The sequence below is a fragment of the Notechis scutatus genome, chromosome Z (assembly GCF_049901735.1).
Source record: "Notechis scutatus isolate UNSWTSFEM ecotype Mainland chromosome Z, rNotScu1.2, whole genome shotgun sequence".
Lineage (NCBI taxonomy): Eukaryota > Metazoa > Chordata > Lepidosauria > Squamata > Elapidae > Notechis > Notechis scutatus.
The window spans coordinates 1,687,014-1,701,606 of record NC_142025.1 but is presented as its reverse complement, the minus strand read 5'-3'; the positions used below and the strand labels follow the sequence as shown (position 1 = coordinate 1,701,606).

The following is a 14,593-nucleotide window of genomic DNA, read 5'->3' as shown; positions in this document are numbered from 1 at the left end:
CCCTTTTGCGACCTTCTGACAAGCAATAGTCAATGGGGAAGCCGGATTCACTTAACAACCTTGTGACTAAATGAACAACTGAAGTGATTCACTTAACAACCGTAGCAAAAAAAAAAGGGTGGTAAAATGGTGCAAAATTCACTTAAATGCGGTCTTGATCAGCAATGGAAATTTTGGGCTCAATTGTGGCTGTACTTTGAAGACTACTAGTAGTACTTAAATCTGTTAGTCCTGCTTAAAAATTATTACAAGCAAGAATAGAAAATATAAATATTATAATTAATATGAATCAATTCCCCAAGATCCAGTGGAGATTATGGTTAGTTGCATGAAAGTAGGAACACCAGGGAGGCCTAAATAACCAATTCCTTCTGTCCTCATTGAAGGGCCAACTAACACTTTTTTCCCCCACTTCCACGGAGACTGGACGGAAAGGTTTTTAACCAAGTTTACTAAGTGTGAAAAGTAAAAAAAAGAAATTATCAGACATGTAAGAGATTCCAAGGAAAGATTTTGTGAAGAAAAATCTTGCCACACAGCCGAATGAAAAAAAAAAACCCAACAAAAAAACTTCCCACGGTGTATGAGAACAATTTTGGAAAAAGGACAAAAATAAATGAATTCCCCAACTTTTTGCAATTGCTTTGCGTTAAAAAACAAAAAGGATGCGAAAAGAGCCGAAACTGTCCCTTTGCTTTCATCCTTTTCTCTTTCCCTCTGCTGCACACAGAAAACACTCAGTGTGTGGATCGGTGGTGTGGTTGCAGACCACGGGTACTTCCTTGAGTTAGGGTAGGGCATGAGGGTTTATAAAGTCTGTCTGTCTTTTTCTTCCCTTCCTTCTTCTTTCCTATTCTATCCTATCCTCCCCTCCCTTCCATGTCACTGGCAAGAAACTCCATTTTCTGAATCCATTTGTGAGAACTGTTTAAGTGTACACCATGGTCCAGGGGTCTCCAACCTTGGCCACTTTAAGACTTGTGGACTTCAACTCCCAGAATTCCTCACCAAACCGGCTGAGGAAATTCTGGGAGTTGAAGTCCACAAGTCTAAAAGTGGACAAGGTTGGAGACCCCTGCCATGGTCATTAAGTGAACCAATGGTTTGCTCTCGGGTTTTGTTGCACCCAGTTTTCCACAAAACTGTCATAAGACAGTCCTATGGCCATGGGATACTGCAAATAGCCCAGTTATCAAGCATCTGAAGTGCGACTATGTGACCATGGTATGTGTATGTGTGTGCGTGTGTGTGCAACTGTTGGAACTTCAAATCTTGGGTGTAAGTAATCCCCCTCCCCCCCGTGCAGATTGGTCATTAAGTGAAGCACCTGTTCACTAGGGGCCGGTTTTGCCAAAAAATGGAAATAAAACATCAGTTTTCTGCAAAAGCATCTGAAAACGTGGTGACATGACGGTGGCACACTGGAAACGGCCATAAACACAGGACTGGTGGCGCCCGTCCCGCAGTCATGGAGGGCGAAGAGGAATGGCCACCGGGACTTTGGATCTGGGGTGTAGGTAACTCTCAGGTAGGTCTTGGCAGGTAGCTAAGCAATTGGTCGTAAAAAGCCGAGGACTGCTTGGATTGGTAGCATAAAGTCAGATGTTGAATTTTTCTTAAAAAAATTATTTTGTTTAAGTTTCAACAGGCTTAGTGAGAAGCAGAAAGCAGGAATCCGCTCAGCTCAGCTCAGCAGCCCAAAATGGAGAGGAAGGGATACGGGCAGTCCTCGGCTTATGGCCACAACAGAGCCCAAAATTACTGTGGCTAAGCGAGACATCTTTTAAGTGAGTTTTGAGCTGTTTTACAAACATTCTTGCCACAGTTGTTAAGTGAACCACAGCATTTGTGAAGTTGGGCACATGGTTGTTAAGTGAATCCGGTTTCCCCACTGACTTGGCTTGTCAGAAGCTTCCCAAAGGGGACCACATTACCCTCCCCCCGGGGACGCCACAGCCGTCGTAAATACGAACCAGTTGCCAAGGGTTCGAATGTTGATCACAGGGACACTGCAACTGCCGTAAACTTGAGTCAGTTGCCACCACAATGGTTGCAAGTGTGAAAAACTTTGTTCAGCACTGTTATAACTTGTCACTAAATGAACCGTTGTATGTCGAGGACTACCTGTAACTCCCCTCTGTGGCATCCTGGAGTATTTCTTGTTGGTCAAGAGGACACCTTGAGGCTATCAAGGAGCACCTGTAATGAGGGTTCCTCCCCCACCCATAACCTCTCTTCTGGGGCTGACACTATCTGCACCCTCACAATAAAGATAATCCTGGACTTACAACCATTCATTTAGCGACCATGTGAGGTTATGGCGGGACACACACAAAGAAACGGGCCTTGTCCTCTCACTTACGACCCCTCCATCACAGGATCAAAATTCAGTCGCTGGGCAACCGGCATATATTTATAATGGTTCAAGCATCCTTGGGCTCACGGGGTTCCCTTTTTGCAACCGTCCCGGCCATCTCCCGACAGGCAAAATTAAGGGGGGAGGGAGGCGAAACTCGATTTGCTTAACGACTGTGTGATTCACTTAATAACTGCTTAACCTCTGTGGCGCAGGAGAATGTAACATCGGGCCCAACTTACTTAACACTTTGCTTAGCCACAGAAATTCTATTCTCAATTGTGGCTGTAAGTCGAAGACCACCTGTATCTATACAACCTTCCAATTCTGGGGAAAACGCTAAAAGTTTAGAGGTTTAGCACACCTTGAAGATTAAAAAATAATGCACATTTTTTCCCACTAGAAGAATTGAGATCTTAATCATCCTATATTTGCACGCTACAGAGAATATCCTCCAACATGGAAGATTCCGCATAAGATGCTTACTAAGGACAGATCTTAAAGCAGGCAGCCTGAGAAGTGCACACAGCTTACATCTGCTGAGACTGAGAAGCGGTGCTTAAGGCACCTGCCTAGAAACCAGGCGGCTGGGAGTTCTAGTCCTGCCTTACCCACACAACCAATTAGTGATGATCTTGGCCCAGTCACTTATCTCAGCCCTCGGAGGCAGACAACAGCCAACCCCTTCTCAAATGCTCTCTCCCCACCGAGAAAACTGTCCAGGTAGTCACACCACTGACTCACAAGGCGCAGCCAAAAAAAAAACACCCCCAACGCAAGTAGCAAGAAACTAGCCTGAAGATAATGACTAATGGATGCTCAATCAATCTACAGTTTATTTAACTGATAGGTAATGTAAGCAAGTTTTTATGGAGGATCCACTGGCTCTTGGGCTTCAGGATGGTGGGATGGCTATGAAGAATTTCTAACCTGGATAATGTTCAAGGCAAGCCACCATTGTCATTTTTGCCAATTTGGAGAGGCGACCAGCAATGGAACCATTACTCACCCCACCTTATAGATGTTGGACACTTTCCCGCAGGGTTTACTTCGTCTGTCTTTGTTGCAAGACTTACCTGTCACTCATACACCCCCAGTTCCGGCTCTTCGCGCAAGCCCATGGAAACAAAGGCAATGACGGTTTGTTAGTGCAACGGTGTCTGTTTTCAGCACGGGGAGACCCATGCACCTTTTCCCATCACTGGCAGGAAAAGGGGTGCATAAAACCCGTGCTGAAAACGTATGGGGTTTCCCCCCCCCAGGTCTGTGTGTGATTGTGCTGGTTTGCAAGGTGGATTCTGTGTCGGATGGACCCTGGCTTGGGTTCGAGGCCTTCCCTCCAGCGAAGCCCTCGAAGCGCCAAGCCAGGGCTATAGGCATGTGCAAAGAAGTACACGCGGTGTGTAAAATAAAACAAATAGCTCACACGATCCGGCTCTCCCGCCAGGAATTAGGGGTGCTTCCCAAGCGTCGTTTGCTGGACGCCCCAAATTTTTCAGGCTCAAAGAGTTTAGCCACCTCTGTGCTTTCATTTTTCCGGTCTTAATTCAGCCTATCGCTCATGCGTCAGGCAGCTTGCCAACCATCTCTCGCTGGGAATTTTTTTCTCTTCCACAGGCTTTTCCACTCTTCAGGAGGACGGAGTTGATAATGGGAGTTGTGGGCCAGCTGGGGATGTTAAGGAGCTCCTTGCTGCCCTGAGAAGCTGCATGGAAATGGTTGCAATTACTACGAGGGGCTCAGGGTGAAGAGGTTGGGGGAGGGAGGAGGATTTGCGGCCTTGAAGTCCCACCCGCCCACAAGAGGAGGCTTGGAGGGACGAAGGGTATGACCTCGCTTCCAAGGCCCTCAAACTCAACCCTTGAGTCGCCAAAAGTTCTTTTCTTTCCAAAAGGCAACTTGGAAATTTCTTGGGTCCGTTTTTGTTTTCTGTTTTCCTCCTTGAAAATATTTTCTTTGGTTCTTGGATAAGAAGCAAAAAGAAAGAAAGAAAGAAAGAAAGAAAGAAAGAAAGAAAGAGAGAGAGAGAGAGAGAGAGAGAGAGAGAGAGAGAGAGAGAGAGAGAGAGAGAGAGAGAGAAAGAAAGAAAAAAAAGAAAGAAAGAAAGAAAGAAAGAAAGAAAGAAAGAAAGAAAGAAGAAAGAAAGAAAGAAAGAAAGAAAGAAAGAAAAAAGAAAAAAGAAACCCGAGAAAGTCCAGTTATCTTTTGGGAAGAAAAGCATTTTTGAGAACCACCGTGACCTGGTGGATGGTAATGGAGCAGCTCTGTGTAGATAATTCCACCCGCTACCCGTCTTACTCTTAGTGGGAGTCATCCAACTGGGTTTTCCTTGGATAGCTTTTTGTCAGGTTGTTTTAAAAAAGATGCAAAATAGGCTGCCTAAGGTACAAGGTGGTCCTTGATCAAAATGGAGCCCCAAAATTTCCGTTGCTAAGCCAGACAGCTGAAGAGTGAGTTTTGCCCCATTTTTGTAACACCTCATGCCATCGTGGTTAAGTGAGTCACACGGCTGTGAAGTGAATCTAGCTTCCCCCGACTAGGCTAGAAAGAAAGTTGCAAAGGACCATCTTGGGGCTGGAAGGGACCTTGGAGGTCTTCTAGTCCAACCCCCTGGCCAAAGCAGGAGTCCTTATATACCAGCAATTCATTTTCCCCTAGGAGAAACTACGATGGTTGTAGAGGGCTGAACCAAGAGGGCTGTGAAGGCATGCACAAACGCACAAACAAATTGACAAAAAATGAAACAAAAAAAGGCCTCGTATCATATTTCTGGAGGGAAGCTGATTAATTCCACTGATTATTTTTTTTCTCACTGTTGGGAAATTGCTCTTTAATTCCAGGTTAGATTTCTCTTTAGCGAACTTAGTGATCAAATTCTTGGAAAAGTCAGACAGAAGCAGCTAACTCTTAACGCCATGACAACGGACAGGAGAGACCTGAGATAACCCACATGTGGGAAGATAAGATATTCCCACAGGTAGGAATCTGAGAGTATAAGATTTCAGATACATGGCTGGCAATGCACGGAGATCCTGCATTGGAGATTTTCATTAATCCATATATCCAAAATCAGCCCCTTAAAACCTTCCTGAATGCTGCCTATGCGGTCACCAAAAAGTAAATGTGATTTAGCTTTAACTTCTGAAGTAGTAACCTTGGATAGAGAATGATTCCAGAGCTGGCCAAGATTGAGTTGAGAGCCAGAGGTATCCTGAAAAGGAAACGAAAAACCTACAAAAATGACCTTAGCAAATATATGTATTTGTCCTTGACTTCATATAGAAATTAAACTTGGTTAATTCTCAAGCTTCAACGTCACTAAACTGCTTTTAGAAGTTTCTTTCGGATTGCAAACATAAGCCTCTGCAGTTCAACAAGCTATACTTTAAACAGCCAGGTTTTCTCCCTAAGGCACTTAATGTCAGAAAGTAACCTGTCCCAAACTCACAATAAATTCAATTTCAGTCCAGACAGGATAATAGGTACAGGGAATCACTGAATACAGAATAACCAATATTGTAGATGTACCCCACCCACCCCCACAAAATAATATACATATATATGCAAAAAATGCAACTAGAATTAAGAAAAAGAATGAATTATACCAACACCCACCCACCCCACTTCACTTACTAGCCATTTCAGCATTTCTCAACCTTTAAGAAGGGTCCGGCGGCAGAATTCAAATGCCTCAAGAACTAATTCTCTGCCTTAATAACTGGGTGGGTGTGACTGGGGGGCCATGTGACTGGGTGTGGCCAGTGGGCGTGGCCAACTTGATTGGTCTCAAGGTTAGGAAATTGTTCCGTTAATTTAGAACAGACTAGAATAAACTGAGTTGGAAGGGACCTTGGAGGTCTTCTAGTCCAATCCCCTTGCTTAGGCAGGAAACCCTACACCACTTCAAACAAATGGTTGTCCCATTTCTTCTTTAACATTTCTAGTGTTGGAGAGCTTTCACAGCTTCTGGAGGCAAGGGGTTCCACTGATTAATTGTTCTAAATGTCAGGAAATTTGAGGGGCTCCTACAAAAATGAGGGAGTCAGTCTATTTTCCAAAGCACCAAAAGGCACAAAAGGAAACAACGGATGGAAACCAACCAAGGAGAGAAGCAACCTAGGACTAGGGAGGAATTTCCTAAGGGAAACCATGGAATAGCTTGTCCTGTTCAGAAGTTGTGGGTGCTCCGTGACTAGAGGCTTTCAAAAGGAGGGAGGGGGGCACACCCCCAAAAAGGACAGCGCCACTAAAACAACACAGAAAACTTAGAACAGCCATTCTCCCCCTTTAAAAAAAAAAGCCAACCCCAAAGCCAATGCAGCCGTTGAGAGGGAAACTAAGAGCAGCTGCTTATGGTGGCTGGACCAAACAGGCCTTAAATTCACGGCCGGAATGGCCACGCTGCATCATTGTCCCCTCCTGTATCTTTTCCCCCAGGAAGAAACAAGAAGTAGCCAACACTGCAGCAGCAACTATAAAAGGTCTTGGGGAACTCCAGGGAGGATCAGACGATCACAGAAGTGATCCCTACTTCATATTCTTTATAATGAAAATATTTGTAATCCTGTCTTTCTTCCTGAAGGGAAGAGGTTAATCCCATCCCTAGATGGGTTTCCCTGCCCTAATCCTGTCAGCTTCTGTTGCCTATTGACTTGATTCAGCATACGGCTGCATTCCAGCTGCAACTGTTAAGTGGTTCCTGGCTGGCTGTCCAGGGGTATTAACTGAAGGGAGAGGGAGAGAGAGAGAGAGAGAGAGAGAGAGAGCCAAAATGGGAGCACGTGTGCACGGGGCAGTGCTGGAAACCGGAAGAGCAGCTCCCTGGCGTGCATGGCGAAGACCAATGAGCGCCAACCCCCTAGTCTTCCTGTTCTGGCACGCACATGCGTGTGAAGACCAGTTGGCTGGCACGCATGCACGCACCGGAAGCCAAAAAGACCAGCAGGCGACCGGAGAGATGGCTCTGCATGCCACTTCTGGCATGTGTGCCATAGGTTTGCCATCACAGCCATAAGCACTTAACTAATGGTTCAGGCTGAATCCCACCTAGTGGATATGGACTCCAACTCCCAGAATTCCCAAGCCAGTAAGTATACTTCCACTCAACTTGAGGCACACTGCCTGGGGAATTCTGGGAGTCGGGAATCCTCCCCTTTTAAATCATGCCGGCTGGGGAATTCTGGGGATTAAAGTTCACCCCTCTTAAGGCATTGCTGGCTGAGGGATCCTGGGAGTGGAAGTCTCCCCCTTAAAATTGCTGCTATAGAGATTTGTAACTTCTGAAAAGTAAAAAATCGAAAGACAGGATCTAATCTCACTGCATCTTTCTCTTCTTCTTCAGGGGGGTTTCCCTTTGCTGGTCTTTCCAGCGCTCCATTTCTGTTTGTCTGTTTGTTTTTTTGGGTGCTAATTTACTAACAACTCAGGAACAATAACACCACCAACCCTCTGGGTGGGCCGAACCTTTCTGAACTATTTGCTATTCCTGAAAATGCAAAACAGGTTTCTAACATCCTTCAAGTGCTTTGCAGGACAACCGTGCTCCATATCCCTCTGATAAGAATTTGATCACACGACTGATAAAATTCACATTGCCGGTAGTCCTCGACTTACGATCATAATGGAGCCCAACATTTTGTTACTAAGCCTGACAATTGTTAAATGAGTTTTGCCCCATTTTACAACCTTTCTTGCCACGGCTGTTAAATGAACCACTGCGGTTATTATTATTCGTTAAGTGAATCTGGCTTCCTGCTTGTCAGTAGGCTGCAAAAGGGGATCACATGACTCACACACACACACACATGCACACACCCCAGGATACTGCAACAGTCATAAATATGAGTCAGTGGCCAACTTTCTGAATTTTGATCATGCAACCCTAGGGAGGCCGCAGAGGTGAGCATGAAAAACGGTCCTAAGTCACTTTTTTCAGTGCCCTCATAAGCTGCTTTGGCATTTTAAAAAAATCCAGTTTGTAATAGAAGGGCTTCCACTCTGTTGGAAATTTAACCTGCTGAAAGTCCAGCTTCCTCAGATTTAAACTATGAATTCACTAACCTGTTATTAACTGATTAATTATACTACGCAGGCCCTCCCTGTGGTGAGACAGACGACCTGACTTCTCATTCCTGTTCCATGGCTGAGCCAAATGGAAGCTCTCTGGGGCTTAAGATCACACGGCAAAGAAAATTAAATGGGCCAAAATAGGAAATGGGTGTAGTGATCTTGGCAAGCATTAAGCTCCCGAGCACCTACGACTTCCTTCACCCCATTCTGTTATTCCTTCCTTCCTCCTCTCGAAAGAGAACTCGCACACGCAAACACAACCAAACCCACAGGCGTTTTAAAGAAGAAGAAATATATCTTACAAAACCTGAAGCCCCAAAAAGACTAACTTTAACTTTAACTTACTTTGAGTTCTTTCCAGCCATCCAGCAGCTTGGTAGCCCAGTCGCTCAGATCCATCAACTTGTCGGTCGGTTCTTGGCTTCGTTCGCTCTCCACGTCGGAGATGCCTTCCTCTTCGTCTTGGGAAGGGGTTTCAGCCGCCACGGGGTCCTCCAGCTTGGGGGTGTGGCTCTCCTTGCTCTCCCCCTCGGGCTCCACCTCCTGGTCAGCGGCGGCGGGAGCCTTGGGGGCATCCATCAAGTCTTCCGTGGCGCCTTCCTTGGCGGCCCCCTGCTCCGAGGGCTGCCTGCGTCTCCGGCTTCGGCCGGGAGGTAGTCGGGGGCTCGAGGTCTTCCTTGCTCTCCTTCAGCTCCACCTCGCTGGCCGTGTCCGAAAGAGCGCTGTCCATGCTGTTCTCACTGATGATCTTGAGCCTCCGGGAGGCCAGCTTCTTGGGGGTGTCCACCTCGCCCTCCAGGAGGGGCTTGGAGGTCGGGTCGGGCGTGTTGAGGGGTGTGTGAGCCCGGGAGGTGTTCTCGCTGGAATAACCGTCCCCTTCGCTCAGCTGCGGGGGGATGGCGGACTTGGTCCGGGCCCAACGCTGGATGATGGGGAGGATCTTGCTCTCCTCCAGCATGTTCTTGTTAGGGATAGGCAGGAGCTCCAGAGTCCTGATGATCTGTCAACAAAAAGACAACACCGGGGGGTCAGTTCCCCATTAAATGGGCTTGGGTTACAGACCAGGTCCTCGGAGGGAGGGACACCTTCTTGGATCGGGACCCCCCCATCCCCATGTGGTTCTCTGATCCAAGAAAACATTTCTAGCGCAGGGCTGAACAGTGGGGTCCTTGGTGGCCCCTCAGCCTGGCGGCCCTGATGAGGTCACCTAGTTTGGCAAGGAAATGTCTGCCAGGAAGCCACCAAGCTCAGAGAGCACCAAGGACCCCGCAGTCCTCCTCTTCCCTCCTTCCTTCCTTTCCTTCCTTCCCTCCTTCCGTCTAGCCCTGATAATATTCCCTGTCATGAAATGTGTGCAAGGAAACCATCCGGCCCAGGGAGCACTAAGGGTCCCCCACTCCTCCTTCCCTGATAATATTCCCTAGTTGGGTCATGAGACATCTGCAAGGAAAGGACCAAGCTCAGAGAACACCAAGGACCCCACAGTCATTGTCCTTCCTCCATCCTCTCTGCAAACCCCACCTCTCCTCTAGCACTGATGATGTTCCCTAGTTGGGTCGTGAGACATTTGTAAGAAAAGCAACAAAGCCCAAAGTGCAACAAGAACCACACATATATCTTGGCCACCCACGGTAGGATGTTCAACAGAAGACCACAAACCCGGATCAACCAGAGATCTCTACATCAGCAAAGGGGGCTTAGAACATGCCTGAGAATGTAAGAAGAGTGGCAGCGCATCATAGGTTGAGCGTTCTCCTTTCCAGCTGCCTGGAAAAGCAAGTCTCATCACTCACGTTTTCTGGCAACTAATTACAAGCTCCAACGCTGGTCTAGAGCAGGGACCTCCAACCTTGGCACCTTTATCAGGCCTGTGGACTTCAATTCCCAGAATTCCCCCTTAAGTATGCTGTTGGGAGCTGAAGCCCCTCCACAACTCCGAACTGAATCTGGGTGAGGCGGTCTTGTGCTGCTCCGGTTGCCACACACAATGGGGCGGGGGGAGTAAGGAGAGGAGAGAAAGATAAGACAGCCTTGTAGAGAAAAAAAAAAATGCAGAGCTCTTCCATGGGAACCAAGGTCATCCCAACAGGTGGCAATAGGAGGAGGGACAAAAGTGATGAAGGGAGTCCACCAGCAACTTTGATTGGACAATGTGACCCGTGACCCTGGGGAGGGAAACGTTTGCCCTTTTAATTACATGGGAACAGTGGGAAAACTTCTAGACTTGATTTTCACTGGCTGTGCAGATGTGTTCAATAAACATGTTCTGCCTTGGAGTTCTGATTTCACTGGATGTGTTACTTCAAACGCTGACACCCCCCTCCTAAAGCCTCCAGGCTGGGGGGATTCTGGGAATTGAGGTCCATCCCTCCTAAAGCCTCCAGGCTGGGGATTCTGGGAATTGAGGTCCATCCTCCTCCTAAAGCCTCCAGGCTGGGGATTCTGGGAATTGAGGTCCATCCTCCTAAAGCCTGCAGTCTGAAGGATTATGGGAATTGAGGTCCATCCCTCCTAAAGCCTGCAGTCTGAAGGATTATGGGGATTGAGGTCCATCCCTCCTAAAGCCTGCAGTCTGAAGGATTCTGGGAATTGAGGTCCATCCCTCCTAAAGCCTCCAGGCTGGGGATTCTGGGAATTGAGGTCCATCCCTCCTAAAGCCTCCAGGCTGGGGGATTCTGGGAATTGAGGTCCATCCCTCCTAAAGCCTCCAGGCTGGGGATTCTGGGAATTGAGGTCCATCCCTCCTAAAGCCTGCAGTCTGAGGATTATGGGAATTGAGGTCCATCCCTCCTAAAGCCTGCAGTCTGAAGGATTATGGGGATTGAGGTCCATCCCTCCTAAAGCCTGCAGTCTGAAGGATTCTGGGAATTGAGGTCCATCCTCCTAAAGCCTCCAGGCTGGGGATTCTGGGAATTGAGGTCCATCCCTCCTAAAGCCTGCAGTCTGAAGGATTATGGGAATTGAGGTCCATCCCTCCTAAAGCCTGCAGTCTGAGGGATTATGGGAATTGAGATCCATCCCTCCTAAAGCCTCCAGGCTGGGGGATTCTGGGAACTGAGGTCCATCCCTCCTAAAGCCTGCAGTCTGAAGGATTATGGGAATTGAGGTCCATCCCTCCTAAAGCCTCCAGGCTGGGGTTCTGGGAATTGAGGTCCATCCCTCCTAAAGCCTGCAGTCTGAAGGATTATGGGAATTGAGGTCCATCCCTCCTAAAGCCTGCAGTCTGAGGGATTATGGGAATTGAGGTCCATCCCTCCTAAAGCCTGCAGTCTGAGGATTATGGGAATTGAGGTCCATCCCTCCTAAAGCCTGCAGTCTGAAGGATTATGGGGTTGAGGTCCATCCCTCCTAAAGCCTCCAGGCTGGGGATTCTGGGAATTGAGGTCCATCCCTCCTAAAGCCTCCAGGCTGGGGATTCTGGGAATTGAGGTCCATCCCTCCTAAAGCCTCCAGGCTGGGGATTCTGGGAATTGAGGTCCATCCCTCCTAAAGCCTGCAGTCTGAAGGATTATGGGAATTGAGGTCCATCCCTCCTAAAGCCTGCAGTCTGAAGGATTATGGGAATTGAGGTCCATCCCTCCTAAAGCCTCGCAGTCTGAAGGATTATGGGAATTGAGGTCCATCCCTCCTAAAGCCTCCAGGCTGGGGGATTCTGGGAATTGAGGTCCATCCCTCCTAAAGCCTGCAGTCTGAAGGATTATGGGAATTGAGGTCCATCCTCCTAAAGCCTCCAGGCTGGGGATTCTGGGAATTGAGGTCCATCCCTCCTAAAGCCTGCAGTCTGAGGATTCTGGGAATTGAGGTCCATCCCTCCTAAAGCCTGCAGTCTGAAGGATTATGGGAATTGAGGTCCATCCCTCCTAAAGCCTGCAATCTGAAGGATTATGGGAATTGAGGTCCATCCCTCCTAAAGCCTGCAGTCTGAAGGATTCTGGGAATTGAGGTCCATCCCTCCTAAAGCCTGCAGTCTGAGGGATTATGGGAATTGAGATCCATCCCTCCTAAAGCCTCCAGGCTGGGGGATTCTGGGAATTGAGGTCCATCCCTCCTAAAGCCTGCAGTCTGAAGGATTATGGGAATTGAGGTCCATCCCTCCTAAAGCCTGCAGTCTGAAGGATTATGGGAATTGAGGTCCATCCCTCCTAAAGCCTCCAGGCTGGGGGATTCTGGGAATTGAGGTCCATCCTCCTAAAGCCTCCAGGCTGGGGGATTCTGGGAATGAGGTCCATCCCTCCTAAAGCCTGCAGTCTGAAGGATTCTGGGAATTGAGGTCCATCCCTCCTAAAGCCTCCAGGCTGGGGGATTCTGGGAATTGAGGTCCATCCCTCCTAAAGCCTCCAGGCTGGGGGATTCTGGGAATTGAGGTCCATCCCTCCTAAAGCCTCCAGGCTGGGGATTCTGGGAATTGAGTCCATCCCTCCTAAAGCCTGCAGTCTGAAGGATTATGGGAATTGAGGTCCATCCCTCCTAAAGCCTGCAGTCTGAAGGATTATGGGAATTGAGGTCCATCCCTCCTAAAGCCTGCAGTCTGAAGGATTATGGGAATTGAGGTCCATCCCTCCTAAAGCCTGCAGTCTGAAGGATTATGGGAATTGAGGTCCATCCCTCCTAAAGCCTGCAGTCTGAAGGATTATGGGAATTGAGGTCCATCCTCCTAAAGCCTGCAGTCTGAAGGATTATGGGAATTGAGGTCCATCCCTCCTAAAGCCTGCAGTCTGAAGGATTATGGGAATTGAGGTCCATCCCTCCTAAAGCCTCCAGGCTGGGGGATTCTGGGAATTGAGGTCCATCCCTCCTAAAGCCTGCAGTCTGAAGGATTATGGGAATTGAGGTCCATCCCTCCTAAAGCCTGCAGTCTGAGGGATTCTGGGAATTGAGGTCCATCCCTCCTAAAGCCTGCAGTCTGAGGGATTCTGGGAATTGAGGTCCATCCCTCCTAAAGCCTGCAGTCTGAGGGATTATGGGAATTGAGGTCCATCCCTCCTAAAGCCTCCAGGCTGGGGATTCTGGGAATTGAGGTCCATCCCTCCTAAAGCCTCCAGGCTGGGGGATTCTGGGAATTGAGGTCCATCCCTCCTAAAGCCTGCAGTCTGAAGGATTATGGGAATTGAGGTCCATCCCTCCTAAAGCCTGCAGTCTGAAGGATTATGGGAATTGAGGTCCATCCCTCCTAAAGCCTGCAGTCTGAAGGATTATGGGAATTGAGGTCCATCCCTCCTAAAGCCTGCAGTCTGAAGGATTATGGGAATTGAGGTCCATCCCTCCTAAAGCCTGCAGTCTGAAGGATTATGGGAATTGAGGTCCATCCTCCTAAAGCCTGCAGCCTGAAGGATTATGGGAATTGAGGTCCATCCTCCTAAAGCCTGCAGTCTGAAGGATTATGGGAATTGAGGTCCATCCCTCCTAAAGCCTGCAGTCTGAGGGATTATGGGAATTGAGGTCCATCCCTCCTAAAGCCTCCAGGCTGGGGGATTCTGGGGATTGAGGTCCATCCCTCCTAAAGCCTCCAGGCTGGGGGATTCTGGGAATTGAGGTCCATCCCTCCTAAAGCCTCCAGGCTGGGGATTCTGGGGATTGAGGTCCATCCCTCCTAAAGCCTCCAGGCTGGGGATTTTGGGAATTGAGGTCCATCCCTCCTAAAGCCTGCAGTCTGAAGGATTATGGGAATTGAGGTCCATCCCTCCTAAAGCCTCCAGGCTGGGGGATTCTGGGAATTGAGGTCCATCCTCCTAAAGCCTGCAGTCTGAAGGATTATGGGAATTGAGGTCCATCCCTCCTAAAGCCTGCAGTCTGAAGGATTATGGGAATTGAGGTCCATCCCTCCTAAAGCCTGCAGTCTGAAGGATTATGGGAATTGAGGTCCATCCCTCCTAAAGCCTCCAGGCTGGGGGATTATGGGGATTGAGGTCCATCCCTCCTAAAGCCTGCAGTCTGAAGGATTATGGGAATTGAGGTCCATCCCTCCTAAAGCCTGCAATCTGAAGGATTATGGGAATTGAGGTCCATCCCTCCTAAAGCCTGCAGTCTGAAGGATTATGGGAATTGAGGTCCATCCCTCCTAAAGCCTGCAATCTGAAGGATTATGGGAATTGAGGTCCATCCCTCCTAAAGCCTGCAGTCTGAGGGATTATGGGAATTGAGATCCATCCCTCCTAAAGCCTCCAGGCT

At 48.3% G+C, this 14,593-nt stretch overlaps 1 protein-coding gene across 1 annotated transcript in view; it reads right to left on the bottom strand.

Annotated features, from left to right (window-relative positions):
* SETD2 (SET domain containing 2, histone lysine methyltransferase) overlaps window positions 1-14,593 on the bottom strand; it is an 89,871-nt gene that overhangs the window by 11,987 nt on the left and 63,291 nt on the right. The window contains 2 exon segments of the mRNA XM_087948349.1: window positions 8,771-9,047; window positions 9,049-9,425. Of these exon segments, the coding sequence (XP_087804475.1) occupies window positions 8,771-9,047; window positions 9,049-9,425 (654 nt within the window).